The sequence below is a fragment of the Scyliorhinus canicula genome, chromosome 1, assembly GCF_902713615.1.
Source record: "Scyliorhinus canicula chromosome 1, sScyCan1.1, whole genome shotgun sequence".
Lineage (NCBI taxonomy): Eukaryota > Metazoa > Chordata > Chondrichthyes > Carcharhiniformes > Scyliorhinidae > Scyliorhinus > Scyliorhinus canicula.
Window position 1 is genome coordinate 270,949,377 of NC_052146.1, and position 26,900 is coordinate 270,976,276.

The 26,900-nt window shown below is 45.9% G+C and overlaps 1 protein-coding gene across 2 annotated transcripts in view; it reads right to left on the bottom strand.

The window, feature by feature from the left end:
• The window catches only part of prkcea (protein kinase C, epsilon a), a 697,348-nt gene that overhangs the window by 496,182 nt on the left and 174,266 nt on the right, over window positions 1-26,900 (bottom strand). For both annotated transcript variants that reach the window (XM_038813231.1, XM_038813238.1), the window contains exon 2: window positions 14,723-14,786. In XM_038813231.1, the coding sequence (XP_038669159.1) occupies window positions 14,723-14,786 (64 nt within the window). The remainder of the gene's footprint in view (window positions 1-14,722; window positions 14,787-26,900) is intronic.

Genomic DNA, 26,900 nt, shown 5'->3' on the forward strand with positions numbered 1-26,900 from the left:
GATGCGGAACTGGAAAACGGATCATGCCATTCTAGCCGCCGGAATTGCCCACCACTGCACTTAGAAAGAAAATAGACATTCCAGCCATTGTATTTTCCTTTGTGTATTTTTAACCCCGCTCAGGTCTTTATGAAATCCACTGTTCTTCATGCAGCTGTAGTTGGTTAATAACCTTAGCAAGGATATTAACTAGTGTTTCTAAGTCAGAATTCAGCAAGTTTGGACTGATCTTAACAGTGAGCAGGCATGAAGAAAGCAGCTCAATATGCACAGCTGCTATCAACGATGTGCACATTATGAGCAACAGTCACTTCCCTAACAAAAGTGTAAGATTTGAATAAATGATGTCACCACATTATAGGAGGGATGTGATTGCACAGGAGCGGGTGCAGAGGTGATTCACCAGACTGTTGCATGGGATGGAACATTTAAGTTATGAAGAGAGGTTTTTTCGCTGGCGCAGAAAAGACTGAGGGGCAACCTGCTCGAGGTACATAAGATTAAGAGGGGCAGCATTCCAGACTGTCACCACCCTCTGGGCAAAATAACTTTTCCTCAAATTCGCCCTAAACCTCCTGCCCTTCACCTTGAACTTGCGTCCCTTTGTAACTGACCCTTCAACTAAGGGGAACAGGTGTTCCCTGTCCATGGAGGGTGATGGTGGCGCTTGCCTCACATCCTTTAAAAGCACCTGAATGATTGGACGGCACGGTGGCCCAGTGGTTAGCACTACTGTCGACAGCGCTGAGGACCCGGGTTCGATCCAGGTCCCGGATCACTGTCTGTGTGGAGTTTGCACATTCTCCTCGTGTCTGCGTGGGTTTCACCCCCACAACCCAAAGATGTGCAGGTTAGGTGGATTGGCCACACGAAATTGACCCTTAATTGGAAAAAAATAATTGGGTACTCTAAATTTAAAGTTTTTTTTTATAAATGTTTTTTTATTGAGTTTTCATATTTTATATATGACAAATTACAAGTTATTAGAGAGAGAGAAAAAACAAAGGAAAACACAAAAATTTTACATGAATATTTACAGGTAGGCATCTTCATAACAATAATTGTGGCCGCCCCCTTTAGCCAGCATACATATTTTACATTCCCCAATATGGCCGAGGCACATGTTTATAGGCATTTATTTATAGTTTGGTTTTGGGCCTTGGCTTGCCATCAAACCCCCATACCGAGCCCGTAGCCCCCCCCCCCCCCCCCCCCCCCCCCGGCTACCTTCCCCCGATTCCCGCCCATTTTCCCCTGGTTCTTGGCCACCCGACTATTCTTCCTCATATACGTTGGCCACAAACAGGTCCCGGAACAGTTGCATGAATGGCTCCCACGTTCTGTGGAAGCCGTCGTCCGACCCTCGGATGGCAAATTTGATTTTCTCCATTTGGAGAGATTCCGAGAGGTCGGACAGCCAGTCTGCAGCTCTGGGTGGTGCTGCTGACCGCCAGCCAAACAGGATTCTACGGCGGGCAATCAGGGAGGCAAAGGCAAGGGCGTCCGCCCTCCTCCCCAGGAATAGATCCGGCTGGTCTGAAACCCCGAAGACCGCCACTATCGGGCATGGCTCCACCCTCACCCCCACCACTTTGGACATAGCCTCGAAGAAGGCTGTCCAGTACTCCACAAGTCTGGGGCAAGACCAGAACATGTGGGCGTGGTTGGCCGGGCCTCTTTGGCACCGCTCACATCTGTCCCCCACCTCCGGGAAGAACCTACTCATACGGTTTCTCGTTAAGTGGGCTCTATGTACCACTTTTAGTTGCGTCAGGCTGAGCCTTGCGCACGTGGAGGTGGAGTTGACCCTATGCAGTGCTTCGCTCCAGAGTCCCCACCCTATCTCCATCCCCAGGTCGTCCTCCCATTTCCTTCTTGTTGCGTCCAGTACGGTGTCGTCCCTATCTACCAGTCGGTCATACATGTCACTACAGTTCCCTTTCTCTAGGATACTTGCGTCCAGTAGGTCTTCCAATAGTGTCTGTCGTGGCGGTTGTGGGTACGTCCTTGTCTCCTTTCGTAGGAAGTTTTTGAGCTGCAGGTACCGTAGCTTGTTCCCCCCAGCTAGCTGAAATTTCTCTGTCAGTTTGTCCAGTGTTGCGATCCTGTCGTCCGTGTATAGGTCCCTGACTGTCAGTGTCCCCCCGTCCTGCCTCCACCTTTTGAAGGTGGCGTCGACATTTTGTACAGGCTAAATTGCTGCCGCAGTTGGTTCCAGGATTGGAGGGTGGCTGTCACCACTGGGCTGGTGGAGTGTTTTTTGGGTGGGGATGGGAGTGCTGCCGTGGCGAGGGCCCGGAGGGAGGTTCCCATGCAGGAGGCCTCCTCCGCACGCACCCACTCGGCTTCTGGCTCCTGGATCCATCCCCTTACTCGCTCGGCTGTTGCCGCCCAGTGGTAGAATTGTAGATTCGGGAGGGCTAGCCCCCCCCGGATTTTGTTTTTTGTATGACCTTCTTTGGGATCCTAGCATTTTTACCCCCCCATACGAACGCCATGATATGTTTGTCCAGCGCTTTGAAAAAGGCCTTGGGGATGTAGATCGGAATGGATCTAAACAGGAAAAGGAACCTGGGCAGTACGTTCATTTTGATCGTCTGGACTCTCCCCGCGAGGGAGAGCGGGAGTGTGTTCCATCTTTGCAGGTCCTTTTTAACTTCCTCCGTCAGGCTGGTGAGGTTCCATTTGTGGATCCCTTTCCAGTCATGGGCTATTTGGATCCCCAGGTAGCGGAATTTATTTCGGGCTTGTTTGAACGGCAGGCCCTTTAGTGCTGCCCCCCCCCCCCCCCCCCCCCCTGCGGGTGTACTGGGAAGATCTCACTTTTGCTCATGTTGAGTTTGTAGCCCGAGAAGGCTCCAAACTCTTTCAGGAGCGCTATGATTCCGTCCATGCTGCTTTGTGGGTCCGAGATATAGAGGAGCAGATCATCCGCATAGAGTGAGACTCTGTGCTCTCTACCTCCCCTTCGGATCCCCCTCCAATTTTTTGCTGCCCTGAGCGCGATTGCTAGCGGTTCGATTGCTAGTGCGAACAGCAGCGGGGACAGTGGGCATCCTTGTCTGGTGCCCCTGTGCAGCTGGAAGTATTGGGAGTTGGTATTGTTGGTCCGTACACTCGCCATGGGAGCGTTGTATAGGAGTTTTACCCATGTGGTGAACCCTGTTCCCAGCCCGAACCGCTCCAGTACCTCTATGAGGTATTTCCATTCGACTCTGTCGAAGGCCTTTTCTGCGTCCAGGGAGACGATGACCTCTTGTGTTCTCTCCCCGGAGGGGGTCATTATCACGTTCAGCAGGCGCCTGATGTTCGCGGTAAGCTGTCTACCTTTGACGAAGCCCGTCTGGTCCTCTGTGACCACCTCAGGTACACAGTCTTCTAGCCTTTTGGCTAGGATTTTGGCCAGTATTTTGGCGTCTGCGTTCAGCAGAGATATGGGTCTGTATGACCCACATTCCGTTGGGTCTTTGTCTTTCTTAGGTATCAGCGAGATTGAGGCCTGTGCTAACGTGGGTGGCAGTGTGCCCCTAGCTAGCGAGTCTGTGAACATCTCCCGCAGGTGCGGGGCCAGCGCTGTCGCGAATTTTTTGTAGAAGTCCGCCGGGAATCCGTCCGGTCCCGGCGCCTTCCCCGTCTGCATGGAGCTAATGCTCTCCATGAGTCTAAATTTAAAGTTAAAAAAAATGTTTAAAAAGCACCTGAATGAGTGTACTCGGCACGTCATAACATTCAAGGCTATGGGCCAAGTGCTGGCAAGTGGGATTAGGTGGGCAGGTCAGGGCCTTTCATGCGTCAATGTAGACTCAATGGGCCGTAGGGCATCTTCTGCACTGTAGTATTCTGCGATTCTGAGAGGCCTGGAAATAGAGAGTACTTCTTAAGAGTTCCGTTCAGATGGGTGAGCTGTAGAGGATCACTTCTACTCCTTTATACCTTAACTGAAGGCAGATGAACTCATCATTCATCCCGCCTGTTTGTTTGCTGTCTGATAATTGGCTGTCACATTCTTACAATAGCAGCAACTTATCCGTCCAAAATAATTCATTGGTTGTGCAGTGCTCTGGGCATCCTGGGGAATTGAAAGATGCGACGTGAATACAATTTATTCCCGATCAATACATGTTAATACATGATGGACTTTGGGTCTCCTTCCTTTATGAAGTATTGTTGTTACAAAGGGCCAGCATACTATCTTGAATGCGATAGGGAAAAGATTGATTCACAATTCATGTCACCCCTCGTGTCAGTGACACCAAAGAGTGGTAGAAGGTTGGAACTCTTTGCGGCAACCGGCAATTTAAGCTAAAGCAATTATTCATTTTATATCTGCGACTGGTTCATTTTTATCATTCAAAAGGTATTGAGGGATATGTGGAAAAGTCAGGTTTCGGAAGGTAGGTCACAGATCAGCGCAATCTCATTGAATGGATAAACAGGTCTGCGAAATAGCCTATTCCTATGTCGATTGCCTCTTTCAACCAGTAAGTCAAAAGTTACATTTACTGTCCTATTGTTTGGGAGATGGAACTTGCTATATAGCAACCAGACGGGAAGAAGGAAAAGGGCACTCACAATGAAACTTAGTAATTGATGCACTATCAATTACGAGAAGACGAGAGTAGAATGTAATCGAGGCTTTATTACACTGAGATGTGTGGCCTCCTACAGCAGCTGACGAAATGGCTGCTGTACGGGTAGCACACATATTTATACTCTGCCTACTGGGCGGACCCAGCAGGCAGGGATCTACCCCCGTACCTGTGGTACAGGGGCCTGACAGTAAAACACATATATATACAGTATATAAATCAGTGGTGACTACCACAGTAATCATAGCAAAAACTGATGCTTTGGAGTTCAATTCAGAGTTTTTTTTTTTAAAGAAGGGAGGAAATGACCCGCCCCGCCCCCGCGCCCCGCAGCGGGGGTACCCTCAGCAGGAGCAGACCAATCCCACTGGTGAGAGCAGTCGAAGAATCCCCCTCAACCTCCCCGTAAATTTACACCAGAAAACGATGGTTACTCTTGTCATAAACCAGTAACAAAGAACAAATAGGTTTGCAACACAGAATTCTCCACTGGGAATGCTTTAGTTTACTCACTAGATTTTAGAAAGATATTTGTTTAGCATTCAATTGCAATATGAAATGATATAACAGAAGGCAGGCTGCTGAAAAAAACAAAAACAATGCTTGTTGATATTACCAAACACCCTATTTAGTGAACAAAATATGTCTTTTTGCACAACAGTCTTCTTTGGTCACATTATTTGATTAAAATTATTTATAATCTTTTTAAAAGTAAATCAATATTATAAATATAAATCGCGGCTCTTAATTCTGTGCTAATTCGGGTTTAAACTGCAACTAATTCCATTTTTTGGATTGGCCTGTTAATCATGTGATCGTGTTATTTTGCAATGACAAGATAACAGACTCCTACTCATGTGATCATACAATGCGCCTGTTAAATAATTTTGTGTTTTTATCCCCAATGATTTTGACCTTTTTGCCACCCCGTTTATTGATGGTAGGTTATTTGTGACAACAGCCCTTCATGTGTGAACTAAGACAATGACACCAGAGTCTTGGAAGATTTGGATTTGTTCCCTTTTACTAAATTTTATTGAATCTTGAGCCATCTAGCAAAGAAGGGGGCTATTCAATCCGTTGTGTCAGTGTTGTTTTTTGGTGACAGCAATTAAAAACTAATTCCACTGCCATGGTCTACTTTGACAGGACCGACTCTTCCTCTTTTCCCTAATAAGATAAAATTGTTCCTGGCGGCACTCCTGTGCTAAAGCAGAGAGGCTACAAAATGATATTTCGTACATATATGGGAAAATGATGTCTGTAAAGCACTCAAACCTCACCTTTAAGGACAAAGTCACTGGAAATTGCACCACGGCAATTTGTGGAACACCAACAGCATGAAATGTGTTAACTGCCTGCTTCAGAAGCTTCCGTGCCATTGAAGTCAAAGAGCTTGCCTCCGAGAGCGGCTGATCAATTGGAAGGGCAGAAGGTCTTCAATCCCAGCAGCATCACTGAGAGCACTGGCCACTCCTAGTACTGCAGTAAACCCCAAAACACCTGGTGAGTGGGATGGATTCATCAGGACCAGCCAGGCACGTTCTGGCGATGGGGTAGAAGGAGTCATTGCAAATGGTGGGGAGGTAGCTTTTCAATAAGGACAGCCCTCGTCTCCAGGGGAGCGCTCTCTGTGGATCACACCCTGTGGATCACAATGTGCCTGAATAGCAGGCCCTCCACACACACGCACATGCACACATACACAGTCACACACACACACACACACACACACACACAGCCCCCTCCCCGAACCAAACCAAAGCAGTTGTATAAAACTCTGGTACGGCCGCATTTGGAGTATTGCGTGCAGTTCTGGTCGCCGCATTATAGGAAGGATGTGGAAGCATTGGAAAGGGTACAGAGAAGATTTACCAGGATGTTGCCTGGTATGGAGGGAAGATATTATGAGGAAAGGCTGAGGGATGTAAGGCTGTTTTTGTTAGAGAGAAGGTTAAGAGGTGACTTAATTGAGGCATACAAGATGATCAGAGGATTAGATAGGGTGGACAGTGAGAGCCTTTTTCCTCGGATGGTGATGTCTAGCACGAGGGGACATAGCTTTAAATTGAGGGGAGATAGATATAGGACAGATGTCAGAGGCAGTTTCTTTACTCAGAGAGTAGTAAGGGCGTGGAATGCCCTGCCTGCAACAGTAGTGCACTCGCCAACACTAAGGGCATTCAAATGGTCATTGGATAGACATATGGACGATAAGGGAATAGTGTAGATGGGCTTTAGAGGGGTTTCACAGGCCGGCGCAACATCGAGGGCCGAAGGGCCTGTACTGCGCTGTTATGTTCTAAACCAAACCAAACCTGCAGAGAAGCCACCAACCTCTACTGGGTGGCCTCCCCATATTGTGTACAGCTCTCCCATTGCTGGCAGAATACCAGCACAATGGCAGGGTGTAGCCCTTATGTAGCCATTAATTAGCCACTTAAGGGCCACAATTGGCTGAGCAATTCCTTCCTCACCCCTGATTTAATCAGAGGGAGTTGAGAAAACAGCAGTAACTCTGCCTCCTGCCTTCCAGATTCTACAGCCCCATCTTGCCGCCCACACCACTCCTGGGGGGGGCTTTGAATTCTACCCGTTGTTTCTAAGAACTGGGGGGGGGGGGGCTTTGAATTCTACCCATTGTTTCTAAGAACTCTGAACCTCTGAAGTAAATGACAGCTTTCATATTCAATACCACCATTCAGAATTCAATTTGTGTTCAGAATGTTATAAGTAGGGAAAGAAGATGCTTTCAAAGTCCTCCATTTACATATTTGACAATTTTATAGGCAAATAAGACAATTGTCAAACTAAAGATCATCCTCATATAGTAAATTGAAAATTTAAATTTATAAGTGATGAGGTAGGTCTGTATTTCTCAGACCTACATATTTCAAGTACATTCAAATAATTTTGATCTGATGATTGAAAGATGTAAACCCTACATTTATGCCCTGAGAAATTATCAGATGAACACTAAACATTTTACCAGATTTCGTAATCCGTTTTTAATGGAGTGTCAATCCATTAAAATGCAGATGTTCAGGCCTCCATTTAAGCTGCGAATAATTTGATACAAATGCATTAAACATTAAACAAAATATTCCACAGCTTACTTCACTGATGAGCTGAGCCGCTGAAGACCCACTTGGCTGTGCTGACGCCGGATCGAACGGCTATCCAGCATCTACCAGCCTCGCCGAGGAGACCCAAGCCGGGCACCGATTAGTACTGTTCCCCTCAAACGGGGACCAGGCGTACTGGCACTTGGGGTGATCAGAGGTCCCCAGATGGTCAGCCTCTGGCCAGGCTGGCACCCTGGCACTGCTGGTGCCACCTGGGCACCACAGCATTGCCAGCCTGGAGCCCAGAACAGCTGGAAGTTCTGTGCCAAGGTGCCAAGCTGGTATTTTGTGGGGTGAAGGGGGAAGCTTACGGACCCCCCAACAGGTGAGTTGGGGCGTTGGGGAGTCCGAGATTCGCATCAGAGGGGTCAAGAGATTGGGGCATCATTTAAAAATTGCGTCCTGATCGCTAAATGACGCTAAGTGTGGCCTCGAGAGGGCATTCCCCGCCAGGGCCTAAAATCGCAACAAAGTGCCGTGAGATAGCAGGGTCCTTCCCGGTGCAAAAAACGGGAATGACCCCACTAATCCCACCCAGAACAGACTCTGGGTTTATTTTGGTTCACGAAGGCAAAGTGTGAGATAGTTTGTTTTGCAGGATGGATAAGAAAACCACTTATTCCTTGGAAGATAGAAATCTAAATGAGTTAGAAGGACTTAGAGGTGTGGCATTGCTAAAAGTAAAAATGCGATTTGATATGGTCATAAAGTGCGCAAACAAAATAGTTTACCGAATTGGAATTGATGGGTGGGATTGTAGCTCCAATCCTCCAGTTTATAGCAATGAGAAGGGCATTAAGCTGATTCTAACCAGGGAATCAAAATCTCTGCCCCAAGTTTGCTTGCCTAAAGGTCTTCACCCTTGCTATTCCTTTGCTGCTCTGCTTCAATCTATGTCATACATTCTGCAAATGATTACAGCAATTTAATTAAGATGTCTTAAGTTTTAACAAGTGCCTTTGCAATTTGTGTCAACTGTAATTACAGTAGTTACAGTGTTCAGAAGGGAAACAAGTTCTGAAGGGATCTTGGAACATTCTTCATTTCTTTTCAATATTTTGAATATAAAAGGCAATTTTTAAAAATGTTTTCTTCCACATCACCCTGCAATCTTTTCTGAGCTTCTCTGACAAATGCAACTTATTTTGGAGTAAATTACGGCATTGGGTCTTTTCCGGTGAAGGCACAGTGTTCTAATGCACTACAGGGTCCATGTGGACATGCTAATCTGATAAAGATCTCTGTGACAAAATATCACAGCTGGACTATCAGTAATAACACTGTCTGCACCAAGTAGGCTCAATCAAATCTTCCATTTGGAATTCACTTGTTCTCTCTGTGTGTCTCATTCTTACATTATAACTTGATGTTGTTCTATTTTAAAATCAGGCGTGTTCACTCAGATAACGTGAGACAATGACCCTGATATTTACTTGTGAAGAGATGGGAGTGGAGAGAAGCTGGGGAGGGTTCCCAGACAGGAAATCCAGATTTTCAGGGTGCTCTGGAAGATTTAACTGCGGGGCATTGCTTCAATTTCTTCGGTATGGGCAGAATTCTCCAGCCCTTCCTGCCAACGGGAAGTTCTGGTCCTTCCAGAGCTGCCCCCCCCTGCTGCAAGTTCCCCAATGGCAGGTGGCACAGGCACACAGTGTAAATTGCCATTGACCTTGGCAGGGCCAGAATATCCCGCCAGCAGCCAATGTTGAGCCACCTCCATAGCTGGGGCGGTCCCCATCTGACAGCCATGGTAGTTGACATGTTGTGGGCATTTAACCAATCACTGTTTGTCAATGTACCATTTGTCAATGTTTTCTGTTGATTATTCTTTTGTCTACTATGTACGTACTGTACACGTTCCCTCGGCTGCAGAAAAATACTTTTCACTGAAGTTCGGTACATGTGACAATAAATCAAATCAATCAATGTTGGGAAGGAAAGCAGCCCACAAACAAATGCCTGGTGCGTGGGGGTTGTCAGAGAGATTCAAAGAACAAATTAGGAGGAAGGATCGGAAATCACACGGAGGTCAACGGTTGAGATGGAGGTTGGAGATTGGTGGGAGGTCAGATATTGGGATGGGGTGGGAGGGTGGCAAAGACCCTTGGAAGGTCAAAGATCAGGACAGAGGTGTCAGAGATCGCAGGAAGTTCAAAGAGCAGGATGTGGGTGGGATATAGGTGGATGTAGCATGGGGATAAGGAGTCAAAGACCATGGGAAGATTAGGATGGGGGGAGTAGGTGATTGGGTTGGAGATTATGAGGTCAGAGATCAGGATAAGGGTCATAGATCATGGTAGGGATATTGAGATCATGGTGATGGGGAGGTCAGAGATCATTGGGATATGTTGCAAATGGCTGGGCTGAGCAAGTTGGAGATCACAGGGATGGCGTTTTGGAGAGTACAGGAATGGAGGCAATCATAAATATGATGAAGTCAGAGGGCATATCCTGGCTTCTCAGCAATATTATTGGAATTTTAAAAACTAGATTTTAGTTGGCAGCTGCTGCTTAGGCAGAACAGTCCTGAGCAAGACATGCCCATCACCTGCCCCATTCTGGGCAGACTCATTTTGTAAGGGAGCCATAAACAGAAATTAGGTGACCTTGTTTACATATAAAAGAGACCCCATTTTTGGATTTTTATATGATGAGTTACTGCCCTCGACATAAAGGCAGCATTTGACTGAGTTTGGCATCAAGGAACCCAAACAAAATTGAAATCAATGGGAATCAGAGGGAAACTTTTACACTGGTTGGAATTATACCTAGCACAAAGGAAGATGGTTGTAGTTGTTGGTGACCAGTCATCTCAGCCCCAGTACATCGCAGCAGGAGTACCTGAGAATCCTAGGCCAAACCATCTTCAGCTGCCTCATTAATAACCATCCCTACATCTTCAGATCATTAGTGGGGATATTTGCTGATGATTGAACACCATTCAGTGCCATTTGCAACTTCTCAGATACTGAAGCAGACTTTGCCCATATGCAGCAAGGCTGAACAACATTCAGGCTTGGGCTGTTAAGTGGCAAATAACAAGCGTCAGGCAATGGCCATTTCCAACAAGTCAGCAGCCATCTGCCCTTGACATTCAGCAGCATTACCATTGCTGAGCACCCCACACATCATTCTTCAAAAACTTGTCACTGGTGCAATGGTTGACATTTCAAGCTGACATTAAAATAAGGTTCAATATTTACCACAAAGTATTTAGCTATCATTCCCTTGTAATGATTGTTTTTTAAATTTTGAGTAACCAGTTCATTTTTTCCAATTAAGGGGCAATTTAGCGTGGCCAAACCACCTAGCCTGCACATCTTTGGGTTGCGGGGTCGAAACCCACGTAAACACGGGGAGAATGTGCAAACTCCACACGGACCAGAGCCGGGATCAAACCTGGCACCTAGAAGCCGTGAGGTAGCAGTGCTAACCACGGCGCCACCGTGCTGCCCTATTCCCTTGCAATAATGATAAATAACAACCTGGCACACAGCTTGCATTCTAATGCCTGATATCACCAAAGCTGGACAACTAGTTTTTGATGCAGACCCAGGCCAACAGTGTGGGTTCAATTCCCATACTAGCTGAGATTCTTCATGAAGGCCTCGCCTTCTCAACCTTGCCCCTCACCTGAGGTGTGGTGACCCTCAGGTTAAATCACCACCAGTCAGCTCTCCCCCTCAAAAGGGGAAAGTAGCCGTGGTCATCTGGGACTATGGCGACTTCACTTACATACTTTCTTCTGACATTTTCTGACCCCGAATTTATCTAAATTACATTCAACTGGCCCTTTCAAACAGCAAACCCTTTTTACTTTCTTCCTTCAGAATTAACTGCTGTCAGTGTCCATAGTTTCAAAACATTTGAGGACAGAACAGAAATGATTTCACTGTTTCGACCGTGATCGGAATACACTGGTCAGAGCGGTTAGTGGTTTTGGATTTTTCGAAAACTTGTCACTGGTGCAACAGTTGTCATTTCAAGCTGCCATTAAAATAACCATAAATATACTGGGTACATTTATTTTAATCAGACTGATGCTTTTGTTTAAATTTCTTCAACTAGCTGATTTGACAAGTTGGGAGTTTCTGATCCCAATAGTTACAGGGAGGCCCAGAGGAAGATGCAGCAGTGAGGGCTCCGATTGTACAGCGAAACCAACAGTTACAAAGGCCACAGACAGGGACAGGACAGAGAGGAACTCCAGCAGTCAGATAAGATATGGGGTTTGTGGAGAGGCTTTAGTGCATGGATTGAGGAGGAAGGGAAGATCATTCAATTTGAGGGAAGTTGAGTAGATCACAAGGAAAGATGCAGATTGTGGGTGGTTCTGCTGGGAGAAATGTACGCCTGCTCCTGTTGGCTCACTGTGGTGCGCGTACCTACATTAAAATCCTTGTCCTACAGCCGATTTCTGTCTTGTAAAGAGTTTTATTACTGCCCCATTGTACTAGCCAGACATTACCACAAGATTTTTTTCAATCAAGTTGAACATTTTATTTATTACTTTCCACAATGCCTGCTGCAGGTGATTGTTTAAATGCTTCCAAGTCTCAGCTTTTCCACCCTAAGCTTGAAGGAGACCCATTTCCCAATGATGATGTGAACAATGTGAGCAAAATGTAAACTATCCTATTCCCTTACAAATTAGAATTGTTCCCCGGGCACACATATATAAGATCCATGAACACTTCAAAAAGCACAAGAGAAATACAGAAATTTTCATTAAAAAAAATACACAATGTAAGGTACAAATGTGCTAACTGCTGACAATAATCCTACATACCATAGATGCTCATGCCCTTATGTATTGACATTCCTACTGCTTCTGTATTTTAGAAGAACCTCTCTCCAGGGACAATGCCTTAGGGCAGTGTTCTTCAAACTTTTTTCCGAGGACCCATTTTTACCAACCGGCCAACCTTCGGGACCCAACCCGGCCGACCTTCGTGACCCACGCCGGCTGACCTTCACGACCCACGCCAGCCGATCTGCGTGACCCACCGTTTTCTCTCACCCTGTTTGCTGCTGGTAAAAATGGAGGAAATGGTTTTGGGTCCCTTTGGCCCTCGTACACAGGCAAATAAACACACAGCGCAAATTTTAAAAAACAGTAGGGCTCCGCGCAAGCTGCCACAGGACCAGAAGTTACATATGGACTGCCAGCCAACTCAATGCCAACAGAGTCTCCAGGCACAAAATCTGCAGTCCTACAATAACTGTCAGCTCACAGGCAAAACATCACTGTTGCAAATCCCACAGTCCGAGCAGTCGCAGAACAGTCTTCCAAACACAAATCCGCACTCACGACCAAAACAACGTTCCAAAACGGCGGCGGCAACTCGAAAACAGACTCTCCGGTGGACCACTCTGCCAGCATCAGGAAACAACAGCAGACAGGGATGGATAAAATGCTACACAACATACACCAGAAGTCGCTCAGAAGATACCGCATCCAGTACTGCCGGACACGTCAGACTCCAGATCACTCCCAGCTGGACACACTTCACAAGCCAAAACTTGACCCGGCACTCGCCTTCCATGACATTACAGGCTCCGGGAAAAAAAACACCACAGAAACAAACTCTGCCATAATCCACTCATTTTAAAAAAGAATTTCGGGGAGGTAGCTCAGCTGAACAAGCAGCACGGCGACAGCTCCAATCCCATCCTCGTTGCCAATGTGATAAAGCCAGGGGTGTCCCAACGAGCTTCTTAAAAGCCCTTTATTTCAGCAACAGCATCATACATGCACAGGGTCTGGTTACCTTTCACAGGTCCTCATTCCTTTTTAGCTGGCTCCACAACTGCCGCCTTTTATGCTAGTACTGGGTTAACTCAGTCCAATTGAACACAGGGAACAATCATCCCCACTTGGATGAGTCCTGTGCAAGTTATTACAATAACATACCAAACTTCCCCCAGCCCTAAATCCTAACTACCCATACATTAGATTCCCTACCCTTTTCCTTCCTTTCTCTAACCCCACCGATAGTCAATTTACCATGAAGAAGTCGATGAACGGCTGCCACCTCCGAGCGAACTCCTGTAATGAACCCCTTAAGGCAAAATTAATCTTCTCTAGCCGAAGAAACTCTGCCCTGTCACTGACCCAAACCTCCGCCTTTGGAGACTCCGAGTCCCTCCCTCCCAGCAAAATCCGTCTCCGGGCCACAAGGGATACAAAGGGCAAAACGTCGGCCTCTCTCCACTCCCGCTGGGCTCCCGGATCTTCCGACACTCCAAATACTGCCACCTCGGGACTTGGAGTCACCCTCCCTTCCAAGACCTCTGACATGACATCTGAAAATCCCTGCCAAAATCCCTCTCCACAAATAGTTTCAATTAATTGCAAGTAAAGCAGCGTACAAGATTCCTGAAGTGAAAGCAAGCACGTAAAACATCCAGAAGTGCTCCAAGAATATTACTAATACAATCTGATATAATACAACTTATATACCTGCCCATATAAAGTGTAACCCCACTTGGGTTAACTATATTTTATACGTAGCGCAGATAAAGTGATAGGGTGCACTGTGCACAAACAATATTCAAACAATGTCCAGCTGTAGCTGTGCCATAATTAAATCCTTTTAAAATTCAGATCCTTTACTTCCAACCTTGAAAACTGTTCACAGAGAGGCCTGACAAAAGGGTAAAGGAATTGACAACAAATAGTGAAAGGTTAAAAAAGAAAGATGTAAAGGTGTTGGACATGAAGCAGTCATTTATCTGATAGTGTATTCAAAATGATCTTCATTATAGCAGAACAGCTGAAAGCATCGTAAATATTTAAAGTTCCATGAAATAATGAGTCAGTAGTATGTTGTTATATTACAGTTATTTTGTTCGATATTGAGAAAAACATGGTACTGAAAGGTTTCAAAGTAACATATGGCCATTGAGAGAAAAGTGACAGCGAAAGAGAAAGCTGAGGAATTCGAGTTGCTAGATCAAACACAGCGACGATATCATGCTGGGACTAATTGTTTACTGAAACTTTACCTTCACTCGATGAGCCTGATAGATCTATGACAACATACACTCTTCCTTCTGGCTCCAGGTCTATCTGCAATTAATAAATAAAATCAAGTGTCAATTATAATGCAGACGTCTTGAGATTGAACAAATGTTCAAAACTCTCAATTTTATTCCTTGTTTCATAAATATGGCCAAAAATACAGCCTTTTCCACAAGTAGAATACAGTCAATGAATTTCTCACGTCAAGCTAGTTCGAACACTTGAGCTTGCAACATGTAAATTAGACATCAATGATGGAAATAATCAGCAACGGGGTAATATCCAAATTATCAATCAAGGAATAGCCTAAGAATCTGAAATTCATCAGCATCCTCCCCTCTTAGGGGATTTTCACAGCATCTTCATTGCAGTGTTAATGTAAGCCGACTTGTGACAATAATAAAGATTATTATTATAGTCACTGGACAAGTAGGTGCAACCAAGATAAGTTAAATGTAATTCATTGAAAACGTCTATTTGCACTTCAGCAATTCCTTTTAAGGATTGAAGTTGCCGTAAGAGACTAGTTACAAAATTAAATATGGCATCAATGTCAGGGTTTTGGAAGCAGCGGCGGAGGTGGGAAGAAGATCATTGTTATCTCAGCCGAACACAAACATGGGGTGTGGCACATGTCTGACATGCCACACGCTGTAAACATATACTCATGGCTCACTTTTGCAGTCCTAAGTGCGCATGCCTTACCCTTGAGGCAGTGCTAATCGCTGCTCCGACAGAAATGTGGAAGAGCTTACAGAGTGGCATATCGGATTCAAAGAAGTGCAAATAACCCTGCTCGAGCAACATTGTTTAACGTGGCTCATTCGCAGTAACACGGGCATTACTGGATTAAGCAAGATCTTTTTCCCTGTTTAAAGGAAAGGCTTGAGTGGATCATTACAACAAACATGATATAACATGACAGACACTATCAGTAAATCATTTCAACTCCATTTAACAACATACTGCTATTCCTTCTATCAATACACCTACTTAGTGTAACATTATGCTTCACCTTCAAACGACACACTAATTATATCGCATTGTCACTAAACCTGTTTCCAACCTGGTTTTTTTGGTAGTTTTATTTAAACTTTCTCTTCATATACCATTTCCCTGCCAAATAAGTGGGACCAAGAAAGTTCAGTGATATTAGAGGACTCCAGTTGTCCAATACCACAGAATTTTCTTGGTGACATCAACCCTCTAATAGCATCCTCTTGTGGCCATTTGTGTACGTATGTACAAAAACCAAACCAGATTAAACCAGTTTTCACTTGGATGCTGTGCAGCATGGAAGCTACAGTGTTTTTGGCCTGGAAAGATATCACAGTCTGGTGATGAGCTGGAATTGTGGATTCCATAGCCGAAAGAATTTAAGTTCGAGAAACTTCCAGCAAGCAATCTGAGAGCAGCATGGTAGCACAAGTGGCTAGCACTGTGGCTTCACAGCGTCAGGGTCCCAGGTTCTATTCCACGCCGGGTCACTGTCTGTGCGGAATCTGCACGTTCTGCCCATGTCTGCGTGGGTTTTCTCCGGGTGCTCCGGTTTCCTCCCACAATCCAAAGACGTGCAGGTTAGGTGGATTGGCCATGATAAATTGCCCATAGTGACCAAAAAGGTGAGGAGGGATTATTGGGTTACGGGGATAGGGTGGAACTGAGGGCTTAAATGGGTCGGTGCAGACTCGATGGGCTGAATGGCCTCCTTCTGCACTGTATGCTCTATGTCTATGTTAATCCAACGGAGGAACCTGTGAGATTTTGTTGGTGAGAAATAGGCATACAAATTTGGTTTTGGAGAAAAGTTCATTCGACACGACTGAACTGACCTTCAGAGATGACTACATGAACGTGTATTATTAGGCACTGGAAGAGTATAGCCATGACCGGGAGGTCTTTCGATGCTTATTTGGAATGGCTAGAGATGTTATGCACTGCTTATAATGTTCTTGAAAATTCTCATAATCCATTTGTAATATATTTGATGGAGACAGGTGTATGAAACTCTCAAGAATTTGTTCACTCCTGCGAAGATAATATACACGCCACTTATGGGATATATTGTGTAAGCTTGAGTGGTACTGGATCCCCAAGCCATTAGAGATAAGCTATTGAATTGGAACAAGGAAGAATTTTCCCAGTGAGGACAGTGAAGACTGTACCGCAGTCTTTAGAAAGTTGCCTCTTCACTGTAACTTTGCAGAATTTTAAGAAGGAGCTTGCAGGACAAAATATATATACACTCACACATCAGAGTGTAAAGTGACTTATATTAAAGTGCCTTGGCCCTAGAATAGGACTGTTATGTACAATGGGAAAAGAATGGGTTATTTTCTTCTGGAAATCCATGGGGATTAATTTATTTTCCCTGGTGACAAAAGCAAATACTGCCCAATTAGGAATCGAATCAATAGGTTTACTTTAAGCAAAGGATTCCAGGTTAGTACCACAGGATGGGTGGTACCAGTATGAAATTTGAGTCAATCACACACAAGGTTATGGGCCAAGTGCAGGGAAATGGGATTGGAATTGGGATATGGCCTCATCGTGTGCAACTCGGTGACGCGACCGAGTCATTAGATTTCGCGAGAGGCCTCAGGACGCCTTGCAAATAAATGAGCAAATCTGGATTCCGCCCAGTGAATGCCCTGCATTTATGCGGTGGGGTGATTGGGGGAGGGGGGGGGGGGGGGGGAGGAGAGAGAGAGAGAGAGAGGAGCTCAAGGACCCCCCAATAAGTAAGTTGAAGGGAACATAGAACATAGAACTGTATAGCACAGTACAGGCCCTTCGGCCCACGATGTTGTGCCAAACTAGTCTGAACCTAAGATCAAATCAACTACTCCCAATCATTCTAGTGCACTCCATATGCCTATCCAATAACAATTGAAAGTTCCTAAAGTGTCTGACTCCACTACCATAGCTGGGAGTGCGTTCCACGCCCCAACCACTCTCTGAGTAAAGAACCTCCCTCTGACATCCCTCCTATACCTTCCACCATGAACCTTATAGAGGGGGGGGGACTCTGGAAGCCGCGGTGTGATGGCTGAGGGGGTTGTGAGATTGGGGCAGCATTTTAAAATGGCGCCCCAATCGCTTCCTGTATGAGCTGAAATTAGGCTAAGTGTGGCCTCAGAGGCCGGGGGGGGGGGTCTTCACCAAGGCATAAAGAAACACAAAGTCTCATTTGATAGCGGGGTCGTTCCCGGCGTTGTAGGTGCCGAGAAACACCCCGTTATATGTGCCTAAGTCGGACTCTTTTTTTTGTTGTTAAATCGCGCCAAACAAATAGGTGTTTGAAAGCCGGCACAGACACGATGGGCCAAAGGGCCTTTTTCTGTGCTGTAAAATTCTATGACTCTATGACTATCCATCCATATGGCCTCTCTGAATTGATTTTCCAAGAAGTGGCAAATTCTGTTTCGTAGTCTTAGTTCACATCCACGAGGAAGTGCATGGAATCACCAAAACATCTTTCCCTTAACAGTCATTACAGATCGAAAACTTCCATCTCCAGCTGTCTGAGATGAAGCAGAAAGCAAGTTCAGTCCCTCAGCGTAATGACTATAATTGGGCAATCTGGGAATCAGATTTGTCCCAGATCATCCAAATCGATTCGCTTAACTTACTGCCAGTTTCCTAGCTATAATCCTGTACATCTGTAATGTGTATAATTCAGCGACCAGAATAAAATCCAGTAAGAACTTTACACAAAATGGTATTATTGCATCCACGTATGATGGCATCACCATGTAAATTTATCTTATACACAGAGCTGTAAACTCGGAACCAATGCAGAGGAACTGGCCAACATTACTACTGAACTGGATTTGTTTGCAATCTACCAGAGCCCCGATGCTTGGGGGGGCTGGAGCTTTTTTCTGTCCTGATCGGGCCACTAGTTTTAAAAGGTGCTTCGATCTCTGTGAAACCGGCCTCACCGACTTTATCAGGACCCTCCCGTCACAGTGATAGAATAAACCATCCCAGAGAGGCTCAAAATGTGGGCTAGAAATTCAGCTGTGCAGCTGGAAAGGTGCACGCTGGGATTCAGTCAGAGCGAAGCACTGAAAAGACATGGGAAAATTCTGCCCATTGTGCCTGTTACTGTGTTAAAACTGTGAATATTGATCCATAGAGAAGATTACGTTTAAACTAGAGTTTGATAATTAAAGATTTATAGCTAATGGTGTGTTATAGCACAAACCAGTATCTACATTGCAAAGAAATGTCCTACTAAACAGGCGCCAACATATTTAAACTTCCACTTAAATCCCATGGTCATAGTTAATCTAAAATTTAGATAATTTTTGAATTTACTTTTCTGACATGTTTTGCATACTTCCACACTGCACCAAATTTGAAGTGTGCTTTTTAACCAGTTTTAAAGGAATGCTTTATAAATAACCATAATCGAATTTTCATTGAAATTATTTGTTTACCCAGCATCTTTCTACATTTGGCCAAATCAAATTTTTTAATTGAAAGTGAAAATGTGGTGCATGTTGGAAATGCACAGCCAGTCAGTCAGCATCTGCAAGAGGCTGGATTCTCACAGTCTCTCGCCAATATAGTGACTTGGGCCCAGATTCTTTGGCCTCCCTGTGGTGTGTTTCTTGGCAGCAGGAGGTGTCCCGCCATTGGCCGGCAGTGGGATCCTCTGGTCCCTCTGCTGTCAATGGGATTTCCCATTAAATCCACCCCACGGCATCGGGATACCCGCGGAGGGGGTGGGCCATCGACAGGAGCGTAAGATCCCGCTAATGTGAACAGCCAGAAGATCTCGCCCTGGTATTATATCCTTCTTCATGCCAACGGACCAACCATGTATTCGCAGCTTGATGAATACTTGCTTTAAATTAAGCGTGAGCAATATTTGATTTCAGAGATGACCCTGATGTTAAAATAATATTAAAGCGGTCAAATATTTTGACACCTCTGGTACAATATTGGGTGCCTTAATTAATTGATGCATGTCAATGATGCATGTTGTAGGAATGGAATACGGTCATTGTATATGTTTACTTACTACAACTCTACCACCTTCAATGCAGTGAGGGTTAAAGGGCTCCAAAAAAGGGCAGAAGGCTGTGGAGGCCAAATCACTGAATGTCTTTAATAGGTTCTTGATTGATAAGGGGATCAGGGCTGATGGGGAGAAGGCAGGAGAATGGGGATAACAAAAATATCAGCCATGATTGAATGGTGGAGCAGACTCGATGGGCCGAGTGGCCTAATTCTGCATTTATGTCTTATGGTCTAATTGTAACAAGCCTTGTAACACCCTCAAAAGGTGGTGCTGCCGTTTTTTTAGTGCTATCAATACAGTTCTAACAGGCACTGAGTCCACACCAGAGGAAAACTACACTTTTCAAGAGAAACTAGGTTTTTCAATGTTTGTTATGTCAGCTGTGGCTCAGTTGGCTTTACTCTTGAGTCACAAGGTTCTGAGTTCAAATCCCACTCCAGGGCTTGAGCACAGAATTTCTCACCGATGTTCCAGTGCAGTACTGCGGGAGCGCTGTACTGTTCATAGAATCGTAGAATTTACAGTGCAGAAGGAGGCCATTCGGCCCATCGCGTCTGCATCGGCCCTTACAAAGAGCACCGTACTCAAGCCCACGCACCTACACTATCCCCGTAACCCAGTATCCCTCACTGGAAGCCTCATCTGCCTGCTTGGGCAGATGCAAAGGACTTCTTGTGACTATTTCAAAGAAGGGCGGGGAGTTATCCCAGGGTCCTGCTCAATATCTACCTCTCAAACAAAATCACAAAAAAGTACTATCAGGTCGTTATTACATTGTTGTTTGCGGAACTTTGTTCGTGCAAAATTAGCTGCCGCAATTCCTACTTTATGACAGTGACCACATTTCAAAAGCTCATTCATTGGCTGTAATGTGCTTTGAGATGATCAGTGGTCATGAAAGAAAATATATACATAAAAGTCATTCTTTCTTTTTTAATACTTGGTGTTTACACCCAAATCAGCATTTTGGAAAATTGTTGGCACAACAAAAGGCTTAGACAACATGGTTAATTAATGATTGCTTGTGGAGAAAACTAGGCAGCTGAAACTCTGACATATGTATGGTGGGAAATATCCACCCAGAGTCAGAAACTGTTACCCTACTCAATGCTTTAGTTTACTTTTCATCCACAAAAATTAGTGTAGCTGAGAGAATCTCTCTTGATGTTTCGATTTTGTTGGATAGATGGGCACCAATTCAGTCAATTTTACCAAGATCAGAAGACAATTTCCACAGATATCTGGAAAGGCCATTTCTGCAACTCTACTAACAGTTATCTTGGCACATGTTGTGTTACATCTTCAGAATCGAAGGGGAAAAGTACATCCATTCCTGCTGTTTGTTTCAGCGATTACATTCCCAACAACTAATTACCATACTACATGTAAAATATTTGAAGAATTTCAGAACAGTAATGTTGTTGGGTTTAATCCAACTGTTGTTATCAACCAGGAAAGGTCAGATTTCCGACTCAACTCGGGCAATCTAAACATATTTGTGTGGTTAATTCCAACAATTAAAGTTGACTACGGTGCACTGAGCAGACAACTTTACTATGTGACCTAACTGCTTTAGAACGGTATGTGTTCTTTGTTAGATCACAAAAGATTTCCCAGCCAGGCATTTTTTCTATTTTGTATTGCATGGGCATTGTGTTCCCCACTTGATTCACAAATCTGAAGTGTCGTCTTCTCATTCTGCTCACGTCACAAGGTATTCTCTGATAGCCCAGTTTTATAAAAGGCTAAAAGGAGAGTTATGAGTGGCGTAGAAGGACACGGGCCGGGATTCTCCCCTACCCGGCGGGGCGGAGGGTCCCGGCATGTCGGAGTTGCGTGAACCACTCCGGTGTCCGGCCGTCCCAAAGGTGCGGAATTCTCCACAACTTTAGGGGCTAGGCCCGCGCCGGAGTGGTTTCCACTCCGCCGGCTGGCGTGAACGGCCTTTGGCGCCACGCCAGCCAGGGCCGAAAGGACTTCGCCGGCCGGTGTAAGTCCGCGCATGCGCCAGAGTGTCAGCAGCTGCTGACGTTATACCAGCGCATGCGCAGGGGAGGGGGTCTCTTCCGCCTTCACCATGACGGGGGCGGAAGAAAAAGAGTGCCCCCACGGCACAGGCCCGCCCACCCGCCGATCGGTGAGCCCCGATCGCGGGCCAGGCCACCGTGGGGGCACCCCTGGGGTCAGATCGGCCCACGCCCCCCCCCCCCCCCCCCCGCGCTGCCAATCCCGCCGGTAAGAGATGTGGGGCGCGATTCTCCCAAAACGGGAGAAATCGTAAAGCTGGCGTCAAACCTGCCCGGGTTTGAATGGATACTGCGGGGCGGCGGAAGGAGAAAGAGTGCGCGGGCATCGGGCCCGCTGCCCGCGATCGGTGCCCACCGATGGCGGGCCCATGGCACCCTTGGCACGGCCGTGGTACTGCCGTGCCAATCGGTGCCATGGTTATGAAAAGCGAGTTTGTGACGCCGTTTTTACGAACGGCCAGACCAGGTGTGTTTGCCGTTCGTAAAAACGGCGTAAAGGGCTGGGACTTCGGCCCATCGAACAGCTGTGAATCGCTGCCGGCCGTAAAAAAACGGCGGCAGCGATTCGGGTCAGGAGTTGGGCGGGGGGTGGGGGAGAATAGCGGGAGGGCGGGAAAAATGTCGGGAAGGCCCTCCCGCTATTCTCCGACCCGTCGTGGGGGTCGGAGAATTTCGCCCGTGGTTTAAACCACGCCGGCGGGAAAGGCCTGTCAGCCGCGGGACTTCGGTCCATCGCGGGCCGGAGAAACGCTGCGGGGGGCCCGCCGACCGGTGCGGGGCAATTCCCGCCCCCGCAAATCTCAGGGGTGGAGAATTCGCAACACGGTGGGGGCGGCATTGTCGCCAGCGGGGGGTCAGAGAATTCCGCCCACGGTTTGGTTTTCTCTCTGTTTCCCCCCTGTAGAGGAAAGTCTTACTCAGCACCTTCCTCTGGCAGGAGAGCTGAGATCAGAAGCTCATCAAATGGGGAATCTTGCAATATATAAATGCACCATAGGATCCAGCAGCAAATGTCTTTTGATACTGAAGAAACAAAGGAATAAAGTCAGATCTGTGCATTTCATTTTTATGTTGCTGAGCACTTACAACCTTTTCTGTTTTTTATTTCAGATTTCCAGCATCTACGGTATGTCGCTTCTTTATTAATAAAATCTGCCAAATCTCAGTCGTGCAGCTCCGTTTGACAAATCTGACTGGAAGGAATCCTGGAGGTATTGTCACATGACCTCCTGCTGCCCAAGACCACAAATCTATCATTGGTTGCCTGACATGTCAATCATCACAGCACCCCGCCTTCCCATGCCAAATAGAAAGCAGGTAAACTCATAATTTCTCAACTGGATGATTCTTGCCAACTTCATTTCAGAATGAAATGCTGTATAATAAGTTATATATAGCTTTAATGCAGTCATTTATGGTAAACCTTTGATTGGAAAAGGTAAATGACTATTAAACTGATCGGCAGCATGAAAGTGGAAAGTATAAAAGTCTTCAGATAAAAGTGTTATTCAGCATTGAACAATATTGATATTCAGAATTAACTGTCAATTGTTCACTGTGATTTAATCTTTTCATTGAAGGACTACTCAGACATCTGGGGCGGGATTCTCCGAAATGGAGGCAGAGTGTCTGCGTCGTCGTGAACGCCGTCGTGTTTCACAACGGGGCAAAACGGGCGCTGGCACTACCAATTCTGGCCCCCTACGGCACTGGAGCGATTCACGCCGCTCCAGCCTCCCTTCCCGGCACCAACTGGGCACCGCGCCAACCCGCGCATGCGCATTGGCACCGTGCAAACCGCCGCATCTTCGGGGGACTTCCACAACGCACCGGCCCCGACGCAACATGGCGTGGGGCTTCAGGGGCCAGTCACGTTACAAAATAGGGCCGGGGCTGGAGAGGATGGCCCTCTGATCGGTGGCCCAGACCCCATCGGAGCCCCCCCCCAAACAGGCCACCCCCCCCCCCCCCCGACCCTGTCGCAGAGTTCCCACCGGCTGCGAGAAGGTGTGGACGCCGCCAGCAGGACTCTGCCATTTCCGCACGGCAGTTCGGCCCATCAAGGCCGGAGAATCGGCGGTCCGGCCACGGATAGCGGCCCGCAACCGGCGCCACGCCAAACGCGCCATGCAAATGGCACAGATTCTCCGCTCCTCAGAGAATCGCGTGCCGGCGTCGGAGCAGCATGGCACGGTGATTATGTGGCCCGGCACGGGGCTCAGAGAATCCCGCCCCTGTTTCCCAGTTTTAAAACTTGAACAGATGGCTATCCTCTTTCAATTACTTCAAAGGCGTTAATATATTCAGCTCTGAAAGTTTTGTTGACACAGTTGGGTGATTAAATTTCACTATATATTCCTGACTGAGTTCCACACTCCACTAACAGATTCAGTTCACCGGGCTTTCTATGTGTTTGTTTATCTTGACAGTTTTATGATCATTTAATGGGATAATGATTTTATGAATTGGCTTCTGAGTGAGTTTATATTGACAGTTTTATGACCACTGAGCAGGATAATTGTTTATTAAATGATTTTTGAATGACTGTTTGTTTACCCTGACAGTTTTATGGCCACTTAATTGGATAATGTTGAGCAGTTTTTAATTGACAATTTATTTTGACAGATTTAAGTGCATCTCAAAGAATTCCAATGTTTTTATAGGGCTCTTTAAATAATGGATACTAGGCGAGTGGGTATTGGGGAGGGTGAGGGGATATGGGGGGGAGGGGTGGAAGCCTCTTATTCATTTACAGAACTGAGCCTATATCCCAGCAAATGGAGACGGGCAATTTGCCCGCCTCAGCATCCGCCTGCTCCCATTTCTAACTCCAGCCCATCTCCGCCAAAATAGAATGGCCAGGCACTGCTGGACAGGAGACAGCATCTCAATGTCAGGAAAAGGAGTGACTCACAATTACCACTCTGAAGGCAAAATTCTAGCCTCACGTGTTGGATCTGTGAGAGACCGAGGTTCAACCGGTTTTACTAATACAGTCAGTGAAGTACTTGAAGTCTGCAAAAACTTTTTTTTTTTTAGATTGTCATAGGTTATAAGTCCATGAAGTCACCGTGCTTGCTGTCTACAACAAGAGCTTTGCATGTTTCAAAGCTCCCTTCATTCTGCCCCCCTTTTCCCATTGTTATTCTCAGTTTTCCTCCTTGTAATTTTTATTATTCTCCATCAATCTCTCTGTTTATCTCTATTACTCTCTCAATTCTCCCAATGTTTCATTGGTTACTCCAAGTGTCTCTGCCAATTGTTGTCCCTTCCTCCAGAAACCTCACAATCGGATCAAAGCTTCAATAGCCACATCCAAAAGTAACAGCACTGTCCGGCATAGGTGGGAGAATGTTTGTGGCCCACAAAGGCACCAGAGGACAGGGTTAGATGGAGTAGTTAGTACGTTACACATGTATGTGTTCCTCACATCGGACCTTGGGATGCCAACTGAGTTGAGCTCGGGTTGGGAGTACAGGCCTCTTGGGGAGGGGTGGGGGGAAGAGGGGCGTTGCTAGCAGGTACAGAGGTTTGACACTCCTCCTTTCACTCTTGGATGGGGAAAACGGTCACGTCATGGTGACTGGACTGTACTTCAGAATCTCCAGTATTCACAGTATTTTGTTTTTTATTATAGATTGGAATGTATGATGAGCCAATTTTGGTGTAAGTTCATGACTTTTCCTGAATCGGTGCATTTTTTGAGAGTCAATTGTGTGTTTCTTATTTTCAGTATGTGGTGAGGTGAGTGAGGAACTGTACTGGCGGCGATGTCTTCCTGTTATGCGGGCAGGTTGGCGGGTGAAAGCATAACTAGGGGCCATAGCCTCAAAATAAGTGGAAGTAGATTTAGGACTGAGCTTTGGAGGAACCTCTTCACCCAAAGGGTTGTGAATCTATGGAATTCCTTGCCCAGTGAAACAGTTGAGGGTCCTTCATTAAATGTTTTTAAGATAAAGATAAATAGTTTTTTGAAGAATAAAGGGATTAAGGATTGTGGTGTTAGGGCGGGAAAGTGGAGCTGAGTCCACAAAAGATCAGCCATGACCTCATTGAATGGCGGAGTAGCCTCGAGGGGCCAGATGGCCTACTTCTGCTCCTAGTGCTTATGTTCTTATGTTATATTTTAACAGTACTACACTTCGAAGCACGGTTTAGCAGAATGGGCTGGTTTAGCACAGTGTGCTAAACAGCTGGCTTGTAATGCAGAACAAGGCAGCAGCACGGGTTGAATTGCCCTACCAACCTCCCCGAACGGGTGCCGGAATGTGGCGACTAGGGGCTTTTCACAGTAACTTCATTGAAGCCTACTTGTGACAATAAGTGATTACTGTATTATTAAGTCCCCGATTTTAAAGCATGTTGGGATGCTCTGAGGTCATGAAGGGTGCAACATAAATGAGTCATTTTTACAATTTGTGATGGTGAAGAACATTACCTGGGGGAAAGAGGTTTTATGCAATATGATTGATGAACATGAAAAATCAAAAACAATCAATCAATAAGGGGCAGACTACAGAGACTTAACCAATAAGAAAAAAGAAAATTGGAAGACATCCAAAAAAAATTATATTCAAGGACAGATTGTGCAGACACCCCCCCCAAACAGACCCATGACATTTTGGATAAAATAGAGGGCCGCTTGTGATGTTCACAATTTGAGAGATCAGGAATATTGCACCATGTAATGCACTATTTATTCTTAAATTGTTAAAGAGAGTGGCGTTCTTTAAGGTGCAAAGTCCAATTTCTTTCAGAGTGAGGTTAATCCAAGTTAGCTGCTCTTTGGTGAGGGGCGTTTGGAGACAAGGAGGCTTGTCACAAATTTCAGGCCACATCCCTGAGCGAAAAAAATGTCCGGCTTTCCTTGTTAAAAAATACAATTGCTGAGGTCAGTCTGAGGGTATAGACATTAGCAGCAGTTTGCTGCCCCATGCTGCCACAATCAATAAATGGTCAGAAAATGATGGGCAGCAAATGTATGAATTACTGATATGTGCTGCTGTCAGACAAGGTTCACTACCAGCAGCACAGACATAACATCACCCCCACTGTGCCCCCAGTGTGGATAAAGGTACTCTCTGCTCCTGGGTAGTTGTGCTG